General features: G+C 32.0%; 1 protein-coding gene across 5 annotated transcripts in view; it reads left to right on the top strand.

Annotated features, from left to right (window-relative positions):
• Positions 1-22,664, top strand: part of LOC140438153 (ceramide synthase 5-like) — a 143,625-nt gene extending 120,961 nt beyond the window's left edge. For all 5 annotated transcript variants that reach the window (XM_072527866.1, XM_072527861.1, XM_072527865.1 and 2 more), the window contains exons 6-7: positions 4,840-4,958; positions 22,427-22,664. In XM_072527866.1, coding sequence (XP_072383967.1) covers positions 4,840-4,958; positions 22,427-22,610 — 303 coding nt within the window. In that variant the 3' untranslated portion in view covers positions 22,611-22,664. The remainder of the gene's footprint in view (positions 1-4,839; positions 4,959-22,426) is intronic.
• The last annotated feature ends 281 nt before the right edge of the window (positions 22,665-22,945 follow it).

Genomic DNA, 22,945 nt, shown 5'->3' with positions numbered 1-22,945 from the left:
GCATGCATACAGGCCAATGGAGGAAATACTAATTATTAGTTTTATTAAAAATTATTTTTTTCTATACTAATTTATTTTTAAATGTAAGTTGTACATTGTAAGTTTTTCACTCCAATAGAATAAATAATTTTTTTGCATATCGTTTATCTGGTTTTGAGATTTATTTAGTATTGTTGAGAATTAAAACAAAATGATGTTTAACTATTCAGAAGATTTTATATATAAAAATCAATAAAAAGACGAAATATTCCAATATTCCAAACTTTTGGACATATGTGTATATTTGAACATCCACCTATGAATCGATAGAAGCCTTAATTTTAAGCATTATTAGAAAGTACATACAGTAAATATAAATTTTGCGTAAAGCCACTCTGGGTTCGAATGAAATATACGTAAGATATTTCTTATGTATATGACTTCAATCTAACTTTTTTCTGGTATTTTTATTTTAAAATGTAATGTAGGCAAAAAGGATTTCCGTTTCGTGCTTCTTCAGACTCTAAAACAAACCTGAATAATATATGTATGTATATACATGATTTGTTCACTCAAGAGTTTCGAGACTAAATAAAAGAAGGTCGCTGGTTTTAAGGCTTATCTCCATGTTTAGATTTTAAGGGAGTTTGTTTTTCTTCTTTTGTGAGATATGCTCAAATGTATATATACGATATTTTTATTGAGTATATAACGGTATAAAAGACGGCTGTGATCAAATTTTTCCAGCTTTGCAGCAGGTTAGTGCTTTTTGCGTCAAAAGTTGGGGTATTAGTAAAACAAGAAAAAGTCTACTTTATCTGGTTTTACAGTACTCTATACTTTTGCGTAAAACTCAAGAATCTCTTAAAACTGCGTTTTGGTTATATAATAATACAGATATATTTTTTTTTTCAAGTTTATGTAATAATTAAAATAAATCAGCATAAAAAATAACATGAAAGAAAAACTCTAAAAATCAGTTGGTATTGACTTTCTTATTTTTATCTAAATCCTTAACTAGTGTTGTTCTGAAACTATTTTCTTGTGGCATTTCAAAGTAATTACTATTTAAATGGAAACAAGTCACAATTGAAGGTTAAAATAAGTTAATTGAAGTTTCAATTTTTACTACGAAAATCGTTGTCAAAATACAAACATTAATAAATTAAACTATTATTTGTTTTTTGTTTTTTGTTACTTGGTAAAAAAAAACCTCCTAATAATTTAATTTTATCTGACTTATTTATATTGACAATTCGGACATATATTCTACATTTTAAAGAAGACGACTTTAAAATGATATTGCCAATATTGCTGAGTTGCGTTCCTGGGACGACTTTATTGTAAGTTATAGACTTGAGAATATCCGTCAAAAAAAAATCATGACATCTGATTCGTTTTTAAAAAGATAACTAGATGTCATGATGACAGTAAAATTCTCTCTAATGATTCCATAGTAAATTATGAGGAAAAAACACGAAAAAAACCTCATAATACTGTCCCGACATGGTAAGTATTTGGCCTTACATTTAGTTTACTCTCAATAAACACCAAATTCTGATTTTATATGTATTATTTAAAAGATATAAATGATGTATCCTCGATATGTTACTGACTTACTAATAGTGGTATTTTCCTTTTATTAACTGCCTCTTTTAATATGGGTATGGGTAACCAGATCCTACTGCATTCTGCCGAGGAATTTGCTACACAATTGGACTCATTTAGCATAATTAGAGCGGCTTCTTAGATTTTTCTCTTTTTACCATCTGTTCCTTTTAGGACTATACTTGAATCATTCCATTGAACCCAATGTTTATTTTCCCATGCCTGTTTACATATTTGAGATCTATCAAATTCTCTATTTTTAATATAATATTGATGTTCATCTAATGGCCTTGATGTTTCACCTAAATAAAGTTGATCGCAGTTACAAGTTATTTTATAAATACAATTTTTTCTTCGTTCTGATTCATTGTTAGGTTTTTACGTATTTTTTTAAGCCCTTTTCTCTATTCGGATTGCCGAATATAGGCTCTGGTTATATAGCCACTGGAAGTTGCTTCCATAAAGTGCTCGTAGACACACCGTCTCAGGACTAGCAACATCACGTGGAGTCATATGTCGCCATGTTACCTAATCCAACGGTAACTTTAACATCTTATTATATTATAATAAATACTGTAAACCAAATGTAACTAATTATTTTTTAACGGGTTTTTACCCATATATTTACTGGCTACATTCATGTACTCCTAGACACTGATGATGGAATATGGATTCCGAAAACGTTTTGTCTAACATAGCCCGTTTGGGTTTTTAAATATATACCTTTTACAAAGGATTATAATAAATTTTTTATTCCTTCTTATTTCTTTTACTGCTCTTTCTATTTATTCGTGGTTATATGCCTTTTCAAGTTCTTCTTTGGGGAGTTAGTTAGGGGGATCGATTCTGGAACGATACAGATCGGCGTAGAACTTTTCAATTGAGTTTACTATATTAGATTTACTTTCTTCCTAGTTGTCTTTGTTAATTTTTTGTGGTTATTATATATTTCTTTCCTAGTTTTGGTTTGGTGCATTTGAGACTTCGGTTTTTTTCTATGACTTGCTCTACACGGTCTTCTTGATGTTTTTTAATGTCTTCTTTTATCTGTTTTCTTATTACCCGATTAAATTCCTTAAATTCTGCAGTGTCTCTTTTATTTTGTCTCAGAAGATCTTTTCTTTGTTTCAGCATGTTTTGTGATTCTACACTTATTTTGGATCTTCGTTTCCTGTTAGCGGTTGCCACTTCTGAGCCTGCATATAATAGTTCTTTTGTTATGACTTCATTGATTTTATTTAAGCTAGATGTAATATATTTCGTCTAGATTTAATACTTTCGCTGGTTTTAACTTGCTTTTATATTGTTCTGTATTAGATTTTAATTTATCTGTGTCTATATTCCAATTTTTTCTAAATTTATTTCTATTTTTATTATGTTTTACTATTACTCTAATTTGGCTTTAACAATTCGGTGATCGCCACTTACTGACGCCGTATTTATTACTGTTACGTCCTGTATGATATCTGTTTTGTTACACAGTATGTAATCTCTTTCGTTCCGAGTTTTCCCGTCTGGGGATAGCCACGTGCACTTTCTTTGATGTCTTATCTTATAGAATGTGTTCATTGCATTTCTAACTCCAGAGCCGAATTGTCCTATATAGTTTTCGGTTTTTTAAAGTCGTTGTCCGATCTTAGCGTTGAAGTCTCCTACTATCATCGTATACGTGCTGTAATAATTCGTGCTAGTTTCTGCAATTTTCTCATAAAATTCGTCTATCTCTTCATCGGGATGTGCTGCGCTTGGAGCGTATACTTGAATAATTTACAGGGAGATGTTCTCGTTTATATTTAGCCTAATCATTTCAATTCTTTCAGATATTCCTACGAATTGCTCAACTGTATGTGCATATTTTTTGAAAATTAGAAATCCTGCGTCATCTAGGTAAGGTTTGTATATATATATATATATATATATATATATATATATATATATATAAGGTTCTTGAACTGCTAAGTGGAGCATAGAGCTTCAGTGAAAGCGCGCCGTCGGGTTCTATTCTGCGCTAAGGCCTTCACCTCAATCCAAGACTTTCCTTGACCTCTAATCTCGTCCATGATGGATCTTCTCCTAGTTTGTACTGAGCGATCTCTTTTTTTCTTTCTTGGGGATTCCACATTGTTAGGATTAGTTTTAGATAAAATAGATCTCAATGTGTTTGTTGTTTTGAATGTTGTATGAAATGTTCAATTTATTTCCTATCTTTTTAAGTTTTTCTGATAATCCTTTTATGTATGGTATTGTTATTTTCCTCGTATTATTTCTTGTGTATGCGGATATCGGTCTAAATTGTTCTGTTCTATTCGGATGATTGTTCAAAATTCCTGAATTTTCATTAGAACTAGTAATTTTGACTTTATCGTATAAGGATTTATTAATTACCTTTTTAATACTGATATTGTGATTTGTAATTTAAATATCTGTTGGTGTGTGTTAGTTTTGTATACACTTGAATCTGATATCCAATATCATTAGAGATTAAAACATCCAGAAAAGGTAGTTTGTTATTATATTCCTTTTCCATGGTAAATGTTCTTGTCTCTTCTTTGTCATTTATATCATTGAGGAATGTGTCCAACAACTCATAAGCTCATAACTGCACAACAATAATTAACAACGATGAAAAACTTATCTCGTATTATACTTATATTAGTCGTTCTCATCTAACATAAGAAAGTAGCATATCGTGACAAATTTTTAAAGCAATGGTTAGACAGTCAAATGAAAAAATGTACAACAACAATATATATGTAAAGAGACTGAGTGAAAGATAAAATTTTGGACATAAAGCATCAAAGAAAAAAAATTTAAGAACAAGATTAGAAGGGGTGCAAAAGGAGCGCATTATTCGGAAAAATGCCAGGAAATAGAAGACTTAAAAACCATTTGTGACAACTTCAATTAAAATTAAAAAGGCAAAAAGAATTAAAGGAATTAAAAAATGGAATTTAGTTTAAAAAAATAATTAAAATACCTAATAAAATAATAAATACTTTTCCAGTTTTTCTTTCCCTGTGACCTTGTAAAATACAAAAATCCTTATTGATATAAAACAAATAATGAAATACCTTATGAACATAAATACAACTGAAAGTGTCTTGACTAAAACTATTGTCTTTCCATCAAGTTAAAACGAATTGCCTCACCACTTCATCCAGAAGCTAACACTGACTTTCTGCTAAATTTTTCGCAATTTTGCGAAGTGAGCAAAGTGTAACTTACAATAACGTGTCCTATTTTTCTTTTCAGAGTGCCAAAATAGCTAAATACTTAAACCGGTTGGATATCTGTAACATATGCTTTGGACTTTTTACTGTTGCATGGATTGCTTCGAGATTGGTTGTTTTTCCGTTCTGGATCCTACGTCAGTAAGTGTTTTCGTCAAAAATAAATAAATGACTGACTATTAAATAAAAAATAAAAACAAATTAAAAAGTCAGTTTGGTAACGATCTATGAAAAAATGTGACTTTAGTCCTGAATGATATGCGGTTCATATTTTTTTATCGACTTAATTGATATATTTCTGTACCTTAATAGAAAAAGAGCCCATGTCCATTTTAACTGTTTGCAGAAAATGGGGTTAACGGGTTTGAAGTATGTTGTTTATTCAAATATCCAATCAATTTATTAAATATTTTGGTGTTTTTTTTATTATTATATTATTTATGTAATAATATAATGAATACTATTTTATTATTTTTTTATACCTAGAAAAACATGGACATTAGCCTTGTGTAGATTTTGCCGGATAGGGACATTGGCGCTGCAACAGAGCAGTAAAATAATATGATTTGGAAGAAAATTCTTTATTTTTTAAAATACAAAAGAAATTAAATTAAACCCTATCTCTTAAACTAAGCTTTTTAATCTAAACCCTATCGTCGTTAATGTCTGAAACTAAAATAGTGTCATCATCGATGTCATTTGATTTTTGAAGATTTTGATAAAACGGCCTATTGTATTCAGTAATGTAAGATAGTAAATTCAACAGATTTTTTACTTTAATGTCGGCTAGAGGTAAAGGTTCTGAATTAATGGGTTCTAGTTGCTCAAATTCCATTTTGTTTTTTCGATTTCTAATAGAAACCCTTCTTAAATTAAATTTTTTAAAAGCTTCAGCGTCTGCAAAATTTTTTTTGTAAAAGCATTGGAACTCATGTTCTTAGGTGTATTTTTACCACTTTATTTGCATCCATGGTACAGCTTCCCCATCATCATTCCTTTTACGATGTACTAATTTTTCTGATAGTGCCCTACTAAAATTTAAAAAATCTTTTTATTCCATCTCTACAATTTGAAGGGGAGGGGTATTTCGTACATTTTTTATGAAATTACTCCAATCGTGTGGAATTTTAATTTCAGATATTGTCTTTTTCTTAGCCTTTCTATGGCCGCATGAATTTTGTCGGCCTCCATATGGGTGTGACAAGGTTCCATAAATTTATGATGTACTTCTTTCAAACGTTTTCCTATTTTTTTCATCTTACGTATCACTAACAATATCATTGTGGAGACAAAAATGTTTCTATTTTGGCCAAAACAAGAATCACTGTACAAATGAAGTATTTCTACTTCTATTGGGGGCGACAAAATTAATTTTCTTATACATGATGCTATTTCTTGCCCACGACGACCAGCTGCTGTCTCGTTCCATAGAAAAGTTAAGTTGAAGGTTGCCTTGAAGGCATCGTTGCCTTTTATATAACGAAACACCATTCCGGAGGTATGGGGTTGGTAGACATTTTTTTAAGTTAAAAGAAGCAACCACAAATGCTTCATCTATTTTGATTTGTTCTTTGTCTAACGACTTTTGCGTCTAAGCACTCTCAGCTTAATCTAAATGTTTTTCAGCAACCACAAATGCTTCGTCTATTTTGCTTTGTTTTTTGTCTTTTGCGTATAAGCACTTTCAGCTTAATCTAAATGTTTTCCCTGTCAAGTAAAAGCTTTTCCTGTTCCTCTTCTTCTTTTTTAGTTAGTTGCTTATTTTCCATACTTCTTAGACTTACATTAAACTGGTCACACTTAGCACACGTGTCATTTGCCGGACCGTGAAAAGGAAGATTAAATCTTCATTGAATATTTTTTTATACATTGACTCTGAAAGATAAGGACTTACGTATTTTTTGGAAGTACGTTCCTGGAAATAGTGGCTATTATAAGCCGGAAAACTATAAATATGCTTCCTTTTCTATCTTCCTGGATTTCCTAATGTCTGGAATGCTCTCCTCTGCCACCCATTGGGCAGATATTAGATTGACTAGTTCTTTTCTTCTCGACAATATTGTCCTGACTTTTTTTAAAGTTAAATCAAACGTTTGAATATACATCGCTTGGCGTATTTCAGTAGACTGGTTTTTATCAGTAGTTAAAAAATAACTTCTAGTGAATTTCCTCGGGCTAATGCCGTCACACTTTTTACTTTCCTTTCTAATTCTTGTTCTTCCTTTTGTCGTTTCTTAAGAAACAAGGCGACTACCAAAAGAGCACTACACAGCATATTCGTTATTAATGTACGTATAGCTACTACTACTACTTGTCGGTTTATAACGTTCTCCGCCGTTTTCCGACTTCCAATCGCCACTTAGACCGGTTGTTCCATAGATCTTCTTCTATGGCCCTCTCTCTCAGTTCTTTATTTATTCCTTCGCTCCAACTTTTTCTCGGTCTACCTCGTTTTCTCTTTCCTTCTGGTTGCCACTTTAGTATTTCTTTTGGCATTCGTTGTTCGTCCATTCTTTGTAAGTGTCCGAACCAGATAAGTTGTTTTGTTGTTAGGTCATCTGTGATTGTTCGTTTGATTCCCATTATTTCTCTCATGCGTTCGTTGGTAATCCTTTCTCTTCTAGATCTTCCTGCGGCTCTTCTCCAAAAATCCATTTCCGTCGCTTTCAGCGTTGACAGTGTTCTTTCTTTCAGTGGCCATACCTCACAGCTGTATAAAGTGATACTTTTTACTATAGTCTCATATATCCTCTTTTTATTTTCTTTGCTGATGGATTGGTCCCATAAAATGGTGTTTAACATTGTGATGGCTTTTCTCCCTGACGTATTTCTCTCTCTTATGGCTTTGTCTAATGTTCCATCTTGTGAAATAGTGATACCTAGGTATTTGTAGTCACAGCAGTGCTTTATCGTAGTGTTATCGTCTAATATGAGATCTTTTTGTTCTGCTCCAATGCACAGGTATTCGGTTTTCTTTTTATTTACTTCTAGACCCCATATATCATACTCTTCAATTAATTTTCGTGCCATATAGTTTAAATCGTCATAATCTTGTATACGTATAGCTACATACGAGATATCAGAGGACGATATGGATAAAAATAGATTTATTTTAAGATACATTTGGATATATTGTTGTTTATGGTTTTTCCGATTGATAATGTATTTTTAGCCAAGCGATCTGCTATTGTTACCCTTTATCTTATAATGGCCTTTGATTAAAGCTATAATAACTTTTCCTCCAAGCTTTAGAACTTCGTAATATATTCTTAAAATCTCCATTTCAAAACGATGTTTGCTTGGATTTCTTTATTAAACTATTCTTTCTAATGCACTGCTACTGTCTGTAAATATTACACAGTCCTTAATTAATAGTAAGTACTTAATTTTTTTTGTCAAAACGTGAGAAAGAGCACAGCTCTTTAGAGCACGCGACATGCGAGCATGTCGGCTGTATAGATGGTGGCTTCATCAGATAACCGGTATATGTACTTTTGTTCAGAATTCTGTTGATATACTGGACATACAGTGTTATTTCCTTGTTTAAAACCACCAGCAAATATACAATAATAATTTTAATTATGCCTTAATTTTTACTATAAACAATAGATGGAGCTTTTTGGTATAAACTGACCATAGACGACTTTTATAAAGTACTTCTTTATATTTTGAAAGATTTGTGTAGCTTTCTACCAGAAGTAGATTTTGTCTTGGAATAGTATCTTCATTTAAATCTAAGATAGCTAAATCGTGCATCTTTGATAGTTATATATATATTGTTTTTAAAAAGAAGTAGTAGGTCCTCGTGTCAATTATTTCTTAAGCACATATTTTTGCTTAGTAATATATTAAAATAGATGACTGAATATAGTTGAGAAATAAATTTGTTTACAGTTAGGGTGTGAATGTAAATTCAGATAACACATTTATACGACCATTAATTTGTTAAATTATGTTTTCTGTGTACCAACAATATTATTCCCTTATTTAGTATCCTCTGGTTAGACTTGAATATCAATAATGCGCAGCCTTCTTAGCTCTCGAAGGGACACCGTAAATTGGGAATGTCTTCTACGAAATATTCCTCGAAGTTCGGTAAATCCTCAAACCGTAATATTTCATAGTATGCTTGCTCATTTATAAAATAAGACATATTGCAGCAATACTTGGTAGAATCTCGAAACGAGGACGTGCCATAATAAGGAGCAGCTTGCCGCAAATACAAACAGGAGCAGGTGTTAATAACGCAAATAATATTATAGTTTGTGATACTATTTACTCTTCCGAGAAAAGTTGGGGATATTCAATTATTTTTATATCACAAAATAAAATTTTTGTTTATTTCAGTATAACACAATTTAAAAATTATTGTTCTACAGTCGTTTTTACATTAGTGTAGAGTAATAAATTATAATTTATTATGTAATATATACAGAGTAGGTGGGTATTTAAATCCCATTTTTTAGACTTCTATCATTCAAGATAAGTAAGTTTAGATATACAGGGATGAGTGCCTTAAGAACCGGCAAAATAACGCAAAAGATAGAAAACATAATACGTTGTGAAATAAAAAGAGATGCAAGTAGTAGAGGTGAGAAATTATCGATATAAACCTATAATTTACTTTACATTACATTAGATCTATCGAAAATTTCCCACCTTTAGACGTTAGCTTATGAGCTGGTTGACTTCAGTCATAGTAATACGTATCACGTAATGTATGTAAAAACAGAAGTACGAGTATGTTTTTATCCAAAATTAAAGTATTGATCAATAATAAACTGTGATTTGAGACGTCGCATACACTCTTCTCAATACAGAATTATCATAGCTTGTTATTCTGTATTTGTCAAATTACTACTAATTAAACTGTTTACTTACATTTGCTTTATTGCCTTCAATCAGTTTTTACTTTATGCGAAATTTAAAAAATGTTAATGTTCGACGTCATACTTGTATTATTATGACTGAAGTCAACTAGCTCTAGCTCATAAGCTAACGTCTAAAGGTGGGAAACTATCGATAGTCCTAATGTAATGTAAATTAGAGGTTTCTATCGATAATTTTCCACCTCTACTATTTTCATCTCTTTTTATTTCACAACGTATTATGTTTTCTATCTTTTGCGTTATTTTGCCGGTTCTTAAGGCACTCATCACTGTATAATGTGCTAATTTTATAATCCACAATAAAAATCAACCCTTTGTAAACACCATATTGTTAAGAGATTATTTATGAACCTACAATTTAATATAAATCAAAACTTTTCATTATTTAAAATACTAATTAAGATTGAATATGCGTTAAAACTTCCTTTGATAATGATTTTAGTCATTTGCTTAATAGTCCAGTCGTCAGAGAGTTAACCCCTAAAAATCATACAAACATACAGAAGATGCAAAAAAGTTTACCACTTTTATCTCCGGACTTCCCTTTAAAATCTTCCATCGCGAGGGGATAAAAACGCAAAAAAATCGATTTACAAAGAACCTTTGCGCTGTAGAAAAAAATGTTTTAACCCCCAGCTACTATAATCTGGGTCTATCAGACCCTGAGAGCTCTCGGCAACCAAGCACTATCCCCACCTTAAGTGATTTTTGGCTACGGCTCCGGCTATTCTTAGCTTATTTAGTCTAAAATACGATAGCGTAGAGTGTATACATTTTGTTTGGAACTAGCGAATTTTATAGACGTAGCTGGATGTGTTAGACCCACTTATAGCAATTAAGTGATTTTTACATAATTATTGTATTTAAAGTAAATATTATGATTAGGTCAGTGATATCGACTGGGATCCATCACATGAAGAGCAGATTCAAACTTTATCTAGTAAAGAAACCAACCAATCTAAAAATAAAGATGTAATGGAGAAGCAAAAAAATTACTACTACGGAAAAGACAAACCAAAATGGTCGAAAATTTTTTCAAAAAAAACTAAGGCTCTCAAAGAAAATATTGTGACAGTTCTGCCTAGTTTAAAAGGTACCATTCGCGCTAATACTCCTGACAGTATTACAGACACTTGGAAATTTCTGATTACTCCAAATATATTGGAAGAAGTAGTGCTTTGGACCAACGAAACAATTGAAGTTATCAAACAGCAATACGGGACATTCAAACGAGATAAAAAATCCAGGGAGTTATTCGGTCCTGCTTGGTATCATATTGGTATTGCTGGTAGGCGTAAAAAACTAGCAAACGTTAACATTTTTGTTTTCTTTATTCCTTTTAATTCCTAAGGTACACCACTGATGCTCGTTAAGAATCGGTTCAAAACAATAAAAAGAACCATTCAATGCATATGTTACGGAATGAAACTTTCTGCATAGTGGAGAAACAAAATTTATAGTATTAAATTTTATAATTTAATACTATAAAAAAAATTTCATATTTTAAAAATAAAAATTTAACGAGTTCATCTATCTCTTGTACTGAAGATGTATTATTCAGGTGTAGCTTCTTTGCCAATCTGGTGATATCATTATTTAATTTTGAATTGTGGGTATCATAAACCATTCCATTTAAATATGTGAGTTAGATGAATAATTTCTTGTGAACAATCTTTTGAAATTATTTTATATTGGGAGTAAATTGGTAAACTCTTTATAGTTTAGTGGAAATGGCAGCGACTTTAATTTACTAAGGATTGGTAAATATTTTTGTCTTTTTTTCTTTGACTTTTTTTTTAGTCATAGAATATCGTCATGCGTCTTTTATGCATTTAAACGTCTTTCTCTACGTAAAGAGCGAAAAAGATAGTAATTTTCAAAGGTGAATCGTAGATGCATGTTGAAGTAAAAGGATACTTATAGCGTCGTTAAAAGTCTCTAGTAAGAGGCTTTGAATTTGCGGTTCACCTAATTTACTATCAGAGAAGTCTCTGGACTTCTTGTTACTGCGTATAGATGTCGCTGCTAGCGTAACCAAATACTAGACTGCATTTCATTTCAGTTGAACTTCCACAAGTACTCCTGATGATGAGTTGAATAACTCGAAACACGTGTAGAGCAATGGTGGAGTTCCGATTGAAATGAAATGCAATCTTTTACTTTCATATATATATATATATATATATATATATATATATATATATATATATATATATATATATATATATATGTATATATATATATATATATATATATATATATATATATATATATATATATATATTAAATAGAAAAAAATCTCCCTCATGGAAAAAAAACATACTTTTATTCTTTATCAACAAGATAGTGTAAATTTATTCAAGATGGATAGTTTCCATCTTGGATAAATCCAAAACGCCCAAGGGGTTGCCAAAATATAATATATGGACTAAGTACAGGAGAATTTAAGAGGAGAACTTGAAATGGCCACGGCTCCATCTAGGTTGTGGAGCCAATTATGATGATGAGAATGGATTTGGCCTGCATTTTGTAATACATATATGTTGCAAATACAGCTGTTTTCTCCTCATCTGCAAGAGTTCGGATTAGTAATCTTGAAAAAACTTATAATGAATGTATGTCTGAATTGAAACAATGGGTTTTTTTCATTCAGCTTGTCAATTATTTATACTGATACATTTTAGAAAAAAAAAAACAGCCACAAAACTACAGAGATATGAACTTGTTGAATACTACGCTAAAACTTACAACTAAAATTTTACAATTGCTTATAAATCAGAGGATGATCAGACAGATGAACAAACTCCTCTAAATATTATAAAAACAACTATTAGAAACATTTATCAAAACAACAAAATAAAAGTCAGAATAGATGGGCCACTTACAGGACTTATAGAAATAGGCAGCGGAATAAGATAAGGGAATTTATTGAACCCCATGCTCTTTAATTTGAACATGGATAAAATTATCAAAAGCATTAATAAAGGAAGAAGATACAGAATGGGAAAATAAAGAAATAAAAATACTTTGTTACGTAGACGAAGCAATATTGATAGCCCAAGATGAAGATAGTCTGCAAAGACTGGTCCACAGATTTAACATAAGAGCAAAAGAATTTAATGTGACAATCTCATCTCAGAAAACTAAAACAATAGTATTTAGCAAAGAACCAACCAGATGTAAAATAGAAATTAATGGCATTAGTATTGAACAATTAATGAAAATAAAATACCTGGCAATTACACTGTCTAGCTATGGAGACCTGGACAAAGAAGTAAGAGATCAAGTACCTACAAAAATCAAATAGGCTGGCAGGATGCCTTAATAACACTTTATGGCGAAACAGACACATTAATACTAAGATGAAATCAAGAATTTATAAAGCCAGTGTAAGACCAATAATGTAAAAAGAATTACACTAAGAGATCGAAAGAGCAGTGAAGACATTAGAAGAAAATGTAACATACAGTGTATATATGAATGGAGATAAAATAGAACCAAAGAATGTAATAACCACATAAGTAGAATGAAGGAGAACCGTGTCGTGAAAATAACAAGAGATAAGTCACAAATCAGCAAAAGAAGTATCGGAAGACCGCGCAAAAGATGGAGTGACAACCTTCCATAGAGGTATTAATCCGCCAACGAACAAGCAGATTTGCTTATAAAGAGGAAGAAGAAAGAAGAAGACATTTCAGAAATACAAGAGTGTATCAACTTTATTTTTACCAAATATATACAAATATTATTGACAATGTTGTGGTTAGGTTTAGAGCACTGGAACCTCAATTCTCGTTGAAAGTCTGAGAATTTGAAATTATGTTCTAATATATTTTTTTAACAGGTCAGTTCTTTTGTTGGTACCGATTTGCTTCTTAGGTCTAAACTTATTTTATCTTTAAGTTAATAATATTTGTACAATTTTACAGTAAATTACACTAAAGTAATTTTAACTACACATATTGTTTGGCATTAAGTTGTGTAATAAAGTATTTTTAAAGTATATTAAAGTATTAAATACGGATAAATTGTTAAACAAGTTGAAATCTCGTAAATATTATAACTACTCTCAGGACGACATGAAGTTTTATTTTATGTATTCCTACATTATTACACCACACTGTGATTCTCAGTAAACGCCGCTATAAGCTCTGAAATTCCCTAATGAGTTTGATTAAATCACTGTATTATTTGTATACCTACAGATTTATATTTAAATCGATCCAAACGTAACTGTATAAAATAATATACACTAAAACATCTTGGAAACAACATTACGCTGAGAAGATAAATAAAGGTTTAAAATACTTGACTAAGGCTTAGTACAAATTTACATAGTGCTATAATAACGAAGCTATTAAAAGAGGTGAAGTTCAAATTCTAAAAGGACCGAGGAATGTTATATTGACCTCTTTTAATATGAGTGATATACCTAATTAGAATTATCCAACAATCAACAACATAGTATTAATTAATTGCGAAATACACAAGGTGGAAAGCTCGGGTTTATTTGGAAGAATATTCACATAGGATTTTTTGCATATTCACTTTTATAAGACACCCCAAAATAAGGTTCAAGAGGTCGACAAGGCGAGAAGTTTAAAAAGAAAAAAATCGGTTGCCTGTAAAGTCGGTTTTACGGGCGAAGATTTTACGTGACAACGTCTTTTTCTCGGTAGAATATTTATTGATATGAATATTATTAAATTGCACAATAGGAACAAGGAATTGAATGAAAATAAGAATTGCACAAATTTTAACTATAGAAATATATTTTGTTTACTAAAACATTGTACATGTAAACTTAAACTTAACTAATTTCTATTTGAGTGATTTTGTTGAGGATAGGACGATGATAGGAGAAATATGAAATGAAAGGAAGTGTTTCTGCTGTAATGTGTCTTGAACGCCAAGAACGCTCGAGAAAGACAGAGACACAAGCACGGAAGCATGCACCGATTCAACGCGCCTAATTCTCTAGTGCTGCGCGCGCAACGGACCGATCATGTTTGTGTGGGAGAGAGACGCAAGGCATTCGCCGGTCAGGCGGGCCTCTCTCTCGTTCGGTGACTCACTGTAACAGACGTGAGCGGGCGTTACACTTTTTCATGAATGACTCCGAGCCACAACCTAATTTAAGACGTTGTCACGTCAAAAAGACTTTTAAGAAGAAATTTTTTTAATTGTAACAATGAATTTTTCGACCCAGACAAATAGGCCAGGAAATGAAGCTACACAAATTTGTGATTAGGCTTATTTCACCATCTAGTTAATTTTCTATATTGAGCCGTTGTATGCTTTTGTTTTTTTATTGGTGAAAACTATTCCTAATTGAAAAAAAAATGTATAATAACATTTTAAACTTTTATTGCTTAAATATTAATTGTTTTATGCTTTAGGATATAATATTGTAATATTTCAACCCTTAAAACCACTCTTGTTGAAGTTGTATTTAAAAAATTTATTTGTCCTAAAAGAATGATTTCCTCTTGCATCGATTTGCATAAAAATTTGGGATTAGGATCATCTCACACTGTATTTCATATTGTATATCATGCTCAAGGGCGTTAATTATTTTTAGGGATGTAAACTATAACTTATTGTCAAAAATTATATAACAAACATTATAAACTTGGGTTGAAATTTGGTTTCGATTGGTTAAATAATGATTGTCTTATGCTTTAGGATATAGCATCATAATATTTTTAAACATTAAAAACATCCCTTAATAACATTGATATTTCCTTCGAACTGTAGAACATACTGGCGAGGAATCATGGAAATAAATATACACTCACACACGCAGACACATGAGCGGATGTTTCTTCTTTTCTGTCTTTTGATTTGAATGAAGAAAGTGAAACGTATTATAACGTATTACCTACTGCTGAATAAGCGGTTCTGTGACGTTATATACAGTGGTGTTAAAAAGTCCTGCATCACCTTACCAAATACATGAAAATAGAAGTTTAAGGCAGTTACCTTAAATCTTTTTTAACCATTTACTATCTACATCAAACAAGCACTTAAACACAATATTATAAAATGGAAACACAGCAAAAAATTTTTATTCGATATTACAAAAATTAGGGTATTTACATCAAGATGATATTGTACATCAGATAGAAGTAATTTAGACTAATTTTAATATTTAATTGGCCAGCCCTTGTTTTTAATAACTAGTTCACATCTTTTGGGAATGGAATTTATTAATTTTTGCAGTTCCTCTATGGAAATACAGTGATGCCAAGCGTGGATTAGAGATTCGATTAAGTTCATTTAATTTGTGGGTTTCCTTTTGGAAATGATGTTTGATATCCTTTGTCACAAATTCTCGATGGGATTGAGGTCCGAAGATTGCGCTGGCCAGTATATCCTATCAATTTCATTAGTCTCCATCCAACCTTTAACCAATTTTGCTCTATGGCAAGGAGCATTATCATCCTGAAAAATAAATTTTTCTTCGCCAACCAGGTCTTTTCCACTACGCAGCATCTTATTCTGTAGTACCTCAATATATTTGGTAGCATTCATCACCCCAAAGACAAGTGTAGGCGACCAACTCCTCGAGCGGACATGCCACCCCATATCATAACTGAGGTTAGATGTTTAATTGTGGGAAGAACACATTTTGGAGAAAATTCTTCACCAGGAAATCTTTTGACGTAGGCATTTCCAGCATGATTATTAATATTGAAAGTGGATTCATCAGTAAACAGTACACTCTGCCACTGCTCTTCTGTCCAGATTCGATGTTTCTTGGCCCATTTCAAACGGTGCAATCTTTGCTTTTCTAAAAGCAGTGGTTTCTTCCGTGCCTTACATCCTCTAAGTCCAAAACTAAGCAGTATTTTTCTCACAGTGGAAGTGCACACGCTTACACCTATAGATTCAGACCACAGCTTCGTCAATTGGGTGGAATTAAGGCTTCTGTCTGCCAGACTTGTTCTTCTTAACGCAACGTCATCCCGAACAAAAGTTTTCTTTGGTCGGCCACTACGCGGTCTGTCGTCGATTTTTCCTTGTTCAGCATACTTCTTAATAACTCTAATTACTGTAGATTAATTACAGTTTACTGCGGATGCTATTTCGCGACTAGATTTGTCGTTTTTATGGTAAAAAATATTTTCAAAACGCTTTTCATCCGATAATTTAGTTTGTTTGGTCTGGGATGACATTTTGACCTTTTTATTAAAAATCAGAGCGAATAAATGTGTTAGGGTAACTACAGTGTTTATATAGTCAAAATATGTGGCAAATTTCTCATTAAGATTAAATTTAATAGTACTTTAACGACTTAATAATCACCTCATAATTTTATCGGATTATGGAAAATCCCTTCAATTAGATTATTTTAATCTTTTCTGTTGAATTTTGAGCTAGTAATTAAAAAAACATTAGTAATTATACAGATAATGCTAATTACAATCACAAACCTAAAATAAATTAGCGAAAATATACAAAAAACTTGTGTTAAACCTAAAAAACTATAAGGCGCTTAGGTGATGCAGGACTTTTTAACAGCGCTGTACATTGCAAATGCTCTATTACATTCCCAAGCGGGGTATTTGAATTTTTCAAAAAAAAAAAGAAAAATTCGTTTTTTAAACATAGCTCCTTCATATAAAAAGCTATAAAAAGTTTTTTCAAAAATGATTTTGTATGGTTTTTTAAAGAGCTGTAAGACTATGTAGATTAAATTTTATGTTATTTGGCTTTGAAAAATAAAACAGTAAAGGAAAAGGTACAAAAATGCCTAAAAGAAAAAACGTGGGCTCGTACAGAAAAACCATTGGCCCGTACAGAAACAGATAACACAGATGTAGAACTAGAAAATTTGCACAAAGTAAGTCAAGAAATAACAGAGAAATACTTAAAATCTGAAAGGACAGATAGAAGAAAGAACAAATAAAAAGGAATGGATAACGGAGGAGATTCTATGTATGATGGAAGACAGAAGAAACGCTAAAGATAATAAGAATTACTACAACAACATAAATAACGAAATAAAAAGAGCTATTAAAATAGCAACAGAAAATTGGTTTAGCTTGAAGTGTACAGAGATAGAGTCATTACACAAAAACATGATTCATTTAACCTCCATAAAAAGATTAAAGAAGCGGCAGGCTTATATAAACACAAGAACACTGGATTCCTGACAAATAATCAGGGAAACATAGTACTGGAAATAGAGCATAAAAGAGATATTTGGATTAAATACGTAGAAAAAACTTTTGGAGATATACGGAGTAACACTGGTATTACAACAAACACCAATTGCGAATCTGGACCACCATTTACAGTCGAAGAAGTAAAATATGCCATTAAAAGCACCAAAGATGGTAAAGCAGTAGGCCCTGATAATTTTCACTTAGAATTCTTAAAACTTATGGACTATGATGGCATAAAATGGTTGACAAATATATTTAACAGTATATATGAACGGGCTTGGTTCCCCAAGAGTGGTTAGTGTCAACTTTTATAAATCTTCCAAAAAACCCAATGCGAGAAAGTGCGAAGACTATAGAATTATAAGACTAATAAGACTAATAAGACTATATAATTATAATGTTTTACTTAAAACATTTCTAAAGTTCATTCACAAAAGAATATATACAAAATGTGAGGAACAACTAACAAGAACACAATTCGGATTTCGTGATGCTCTGGGAACACGGGAGGCCCTTTTTGCTGTACAGGTGCTATTTCAGAGATGCAGGGATGTGAATTGTGACATATACGTATGCTTTATAGATTACCAGAAGGCATTTGACAGAGTAAAACATGACAAATTAATGACTCTAATGCAAGAAATTGGAATTGACAACAAAGATCTTAGAATTATCAGAAACATTTACTACAATCAAACGGCCAAAATCAAAACAGAAGACCAGTTAACTGATAAAATTGCAATAGAACGTGGAGTACGACAGGGCTGTATTTTGTCTCCATTGTTGTTCAACATTTATTCTGAATGGGTATTTAAGGAAGCTTTAGACGGTTGTGCGAAAGGAATACTAATAAACGGTGAATGGTTGAATAACATTAGATATGCAGATGACACTATAGTTTTTGCCGATAATCTGAATGACTTACAGATATTAAAAAATCGCATAACAGAAGTCAGCAACAGATACGGACTAGCTCTTAACATAAAGAAAACCAAATTTATGACAATTAGTAAAAAACCAATACTAAACGCTCAACTTACAATCAACCAACAGAATATCGAAAGAGTCGAGCAATATACATATCTAGGCACCAATTTAAATAGCCAATGGGACCACTCAACAGAAATTAAACAGCGAATAATAAAAGCAAAAGCAGCATTCGTTAGAATGAGAACCATTTTCAACAGTCGAGACATCATTAAAAACAAAATGCCGTCTATTGAACTGCTACATATTCACAGTTCTGCTCTACGGAATGGAAGCATTGACACTGTTACATCTATGAATCGGCTCAAAGCTTTCGAAATGTGGTGTTATAGGCGCATCTTACGTATATCCTGGGTTGACAGAGTTACTAATGTGGAGGTCCTGCGTAGAATGGGGAAAGAATGTGAAATTCTCATGACCGTCAAAACTAAAAAGTTGGAATATCTAGGACATGTAATGAGAAATCAAGAACGTTACGGCCTTCTCCAGCTGATTCTCCAAGGGAAAGTAAATGGTAAGAGAGGACCGGAAAGAAGACGCATTTCCTGGCTTCAAAATTTACGAAAGTGGTATAACACGACTACCACTGAACTGTTCCGCGCTGAAATAAATAAAGTAAAGATAGCCGTGATGATCGCCAACATCCGGAACTGATAGGCACTTTAAGAAGAAGAAGAAGAGGCTTTGAAAATTTCAAATTCTGCATTTAACGAAAAAAGCTAACCTTTCACATGACGTATCTCGGTTTGTATTGGTCGTAAAAAATTATAAAAAAAAGATTTTGTTTGTGTTTCTTAAATATTCAATTTTGATGTCGACAGTTTTTTTATAAAATGCATATTTTTTGAGATATTTTCAAACAAACCCTCTAAAAAAGTCAATTTTTTCGTCGAAAAGCTGTTTCTTTCAACCGCGAATAACTCAAAAAATATTAGTTTTTTTATAGAACATTTTTGTCTTAAAATTATTTGTCCATTCATTTATATGACCAAAAAGGCAATGAAAAAATACCATCTCCGAGATGGGGTGGCAACCACCCCCAAGGTTTTAGCGTAAATCCATGCTGGACAAAAACATTGCAAACCAAAATATTTCATTCCTGGCCTAAAATTGTTTCTGATTTTTTTGGTCCATTTTGAATAAAATAGTTCTATTGTAATTTTTCTGTAAACTTGATCGTTTTTGAGTTCTAAATAGTTTAAAACTAAGAAAATACTAAAAATTACGGTTTTCAAGGCTTAAAAACACAACTGAAAAAATATTATTTTTGAATTCACCAAGTACCTAAATTTAAGTTCAAACCTTGTTCTATCATTTTCCAATAAGTATGTTGAGCTTGTTTAACTTTAAAACGCTTATGACAGGACAAGCGCTCGGGCTGTGTCGTATATGAGAGAGAGAAGCACGATATATGGCACAATTTTTTGATGGTTTTAATTGTCATTGTACAAATTAGCGCGCGCTCTGCCATGCGCGGTTCATTAACAATTAAAATAAATGTTTTTAAATAAAATAAGCCCAGAATTTTCATCGGGAGCTGATAGAAAATTTGAAATTGAATTTAGGCACTTTATGATTTTAAAAATAATATTTTTACTTGAGGTCTTGAGGTTTTGGTCAGTTTTAGATTATTTTTAACTCAATAACGATCAACTTTAGAGAAAACTTACAACAAATCTTCTTTGTTCATAATGATCCACAAAACCTAAAAAATGAAGCTAATGAACCGCGCATGGCAGGGCGGGCGCTTGTTTGTACAATGAATATTTAAACTAGCAAACATTTGTGCCATAAATCTTATTTCTCTCTCTTATTTCTATGACAGGATCCGAGAGCCCGTCCTGTCATAAGCCCTTTATTACCGTATAGAAAACAATGTTTTAAATTTAAATAAGACCAAAACACTTATCGGGAAATAGTAGAACAAGATTTGAACCTAAATTTAGGCCTTTGGTAAATTCAAAAACAATATTTTTTAGTTGTGTTTTTGAGATTTTTGATAATCGTAATTTTGAATTTTGTTAAGTTTAAATTATTTATAAAATAACCATGATGACCACAGAAATTAAAATACTTAGATTCTGCACAAAGAAGCGCAGAGACTTCCCGTCTGCACTCATCCACCAAGTAGCAAACATAACATCAATTAAGGTCAGAATCCGAACCCTTAGCAAGAGACGTCCTCCGTATTATAGCTGGCTCAAACAACCGAGCCAAGCAAATACTTAAAACTCCTTGCCACCGCCGAGGGAAATATTCACCAGGATTCCCGCAAGAAAATTTCCATTCCCTCCAGGAAAACTTCTTCATAACACGGGAAACGAGCTTCTTGATGACTATTCCGACGTTTCACAATGAATCCCCCTAAAATATCAAAGCCAAAATACAAAAGCCACAAACTCTGATTGAGAGCTCTTCATAGTATGGCTGGCAACACCTTGAAATACCTCCCCTTGGCTTGTCTGGCTTAGCAACAATTCTTCTTGTGCGCTCCTTAATACAAACGCCACCTTCTAAACCCCAGCGTTATAGCATTCCACCACCAAAATCACCATACGCATATCACCCTGACATTTATCACACCCTCCTGGTTCCACAAAAAAAATTGAGCACCGTTCCTTGAAGAGTCAAGGTAAAATGGATATATCTATCTATAACTCGAAAACGTTCAAGTTTGCAGAAAAATTACGGGAGACCTTCTTCTTCTTCTTCTTCGTCTAGCCATTCACGTCCACATCTGAACATAAGCCTCTTCAAGTCTTCCTTTCCATTGTTTTTTATTGTACGCTACTTGTAGCCAATTTTTCCCGGCAGTCCTTTTCAGATCATCTGTCCATCTCATAGGAGGTCTGCCTCTGGGTCTTTTGTGTTGGTATGGTCTCCAGGTTAAAATTGATCTGTGCCATTTGTTTAGATCGCTCCTAGCTACATATCCAGCGTATTCCCATTTCAACTTTAATGATTTTTGCACCACATCGGTGACTTTGGTTTTCTGTCTTATCCATGTGTTTGTTTTCTTGTCCTTAAGTGATATACCTAGCATTGCTCTTTCCATCGCGTGTTGAGTGACTCTAAGTATATTCATATTACGGGAGACCTACTTTGTTCAAAATGGTCCAGAAAATTCAAAAAAAAATTGTCGGGACCGAAAAAATTGATTGTTACAATTTATTTAAAAACAATTATTTAAAAAAAATTAAACAACTTTTTGCATGGGCAACCTCTTGATCCTTATTTTGGGGTATCTAATGAAAGTAATTATACAAAAATCTCGTGGGAATGTTTTTTCGAACGAACCCGAAGTTTTTGCCTTTTTTTTAAAGGTAGTTAACTGAATACATATTTTGAATTTACCAGCTTTAACAAATGGTGATTTTATGTTTTAAACAAAAGCGGTCAGTCATTTTTGTATACAGTGCATATTTTTATAAATTACTGATTATAACCTTCTAAAAAAATTCATTCTCCAAAAATTACTTAATGTACCATTAAGTAAATGTTATATTATTTCAAAGGTTATTTGGCCATACAATTTTATTGTGTTTATTTAATTTTGTTTCAGCACACTATTTGAAGTCCCAAAGCCACTATCCAAATCCTTGGGCTTTTATGTACTAAATAGTTTATTACTTTCACTGTCAATATTAAACATTTTTTGGTCAGTGATGATTTTTAGGGCCTTGTGTAAAGCATTGAAACAAGGTGAGCTTGAAGACTCGAGATCAGACTCTGAAGACGATAGTTGAATATTATTTATTATTGTAGAGTATTGTAAGTAATACATATTGTACGTTTTAATAAAACAATACAACATAGGAGTATTTTTATATTTTATCCTTGTGATGAGTTTTTTTCCCATATACTGGGTCCAGATAATATATATTGGATTGAATTTATTAAAATAAAGAAATAAAAAAATTCTGGGCTTCACAGATTCTACAGATTTGCTCTGATGAGTCCTGCTAGGACGTGATACAGGTAAGGGAATAAGCAGAGGCCACTATACGTAAAATCAAATCTTAACTATTTTTCTGTTTCTTTATTTACTCTTTATGAGTATGTTTACGAAAGGTTCTTGCTT

Source organism: Diabrotica undecimpunctata, chromosome 4 (assembly GCF_040954645.1).
Source record: "Diabrotica undecimpunctata isolate CICGRU chromosome 4, icDiaUnde3, whole genome shotgun sequence".
Taxonomy (NCBI): domain Eukaryota; kingdom Metazoa; phylum Arthropoda; class Insecta; order Coleoptera; family Chrysomelidae; genus Diabrotica; species Diabrotica undecimpunctata.
Note: the sequence above shows the minus strand (reverse complement) of the source record. Positions and strands in the feature narration are given on the sequence as shown.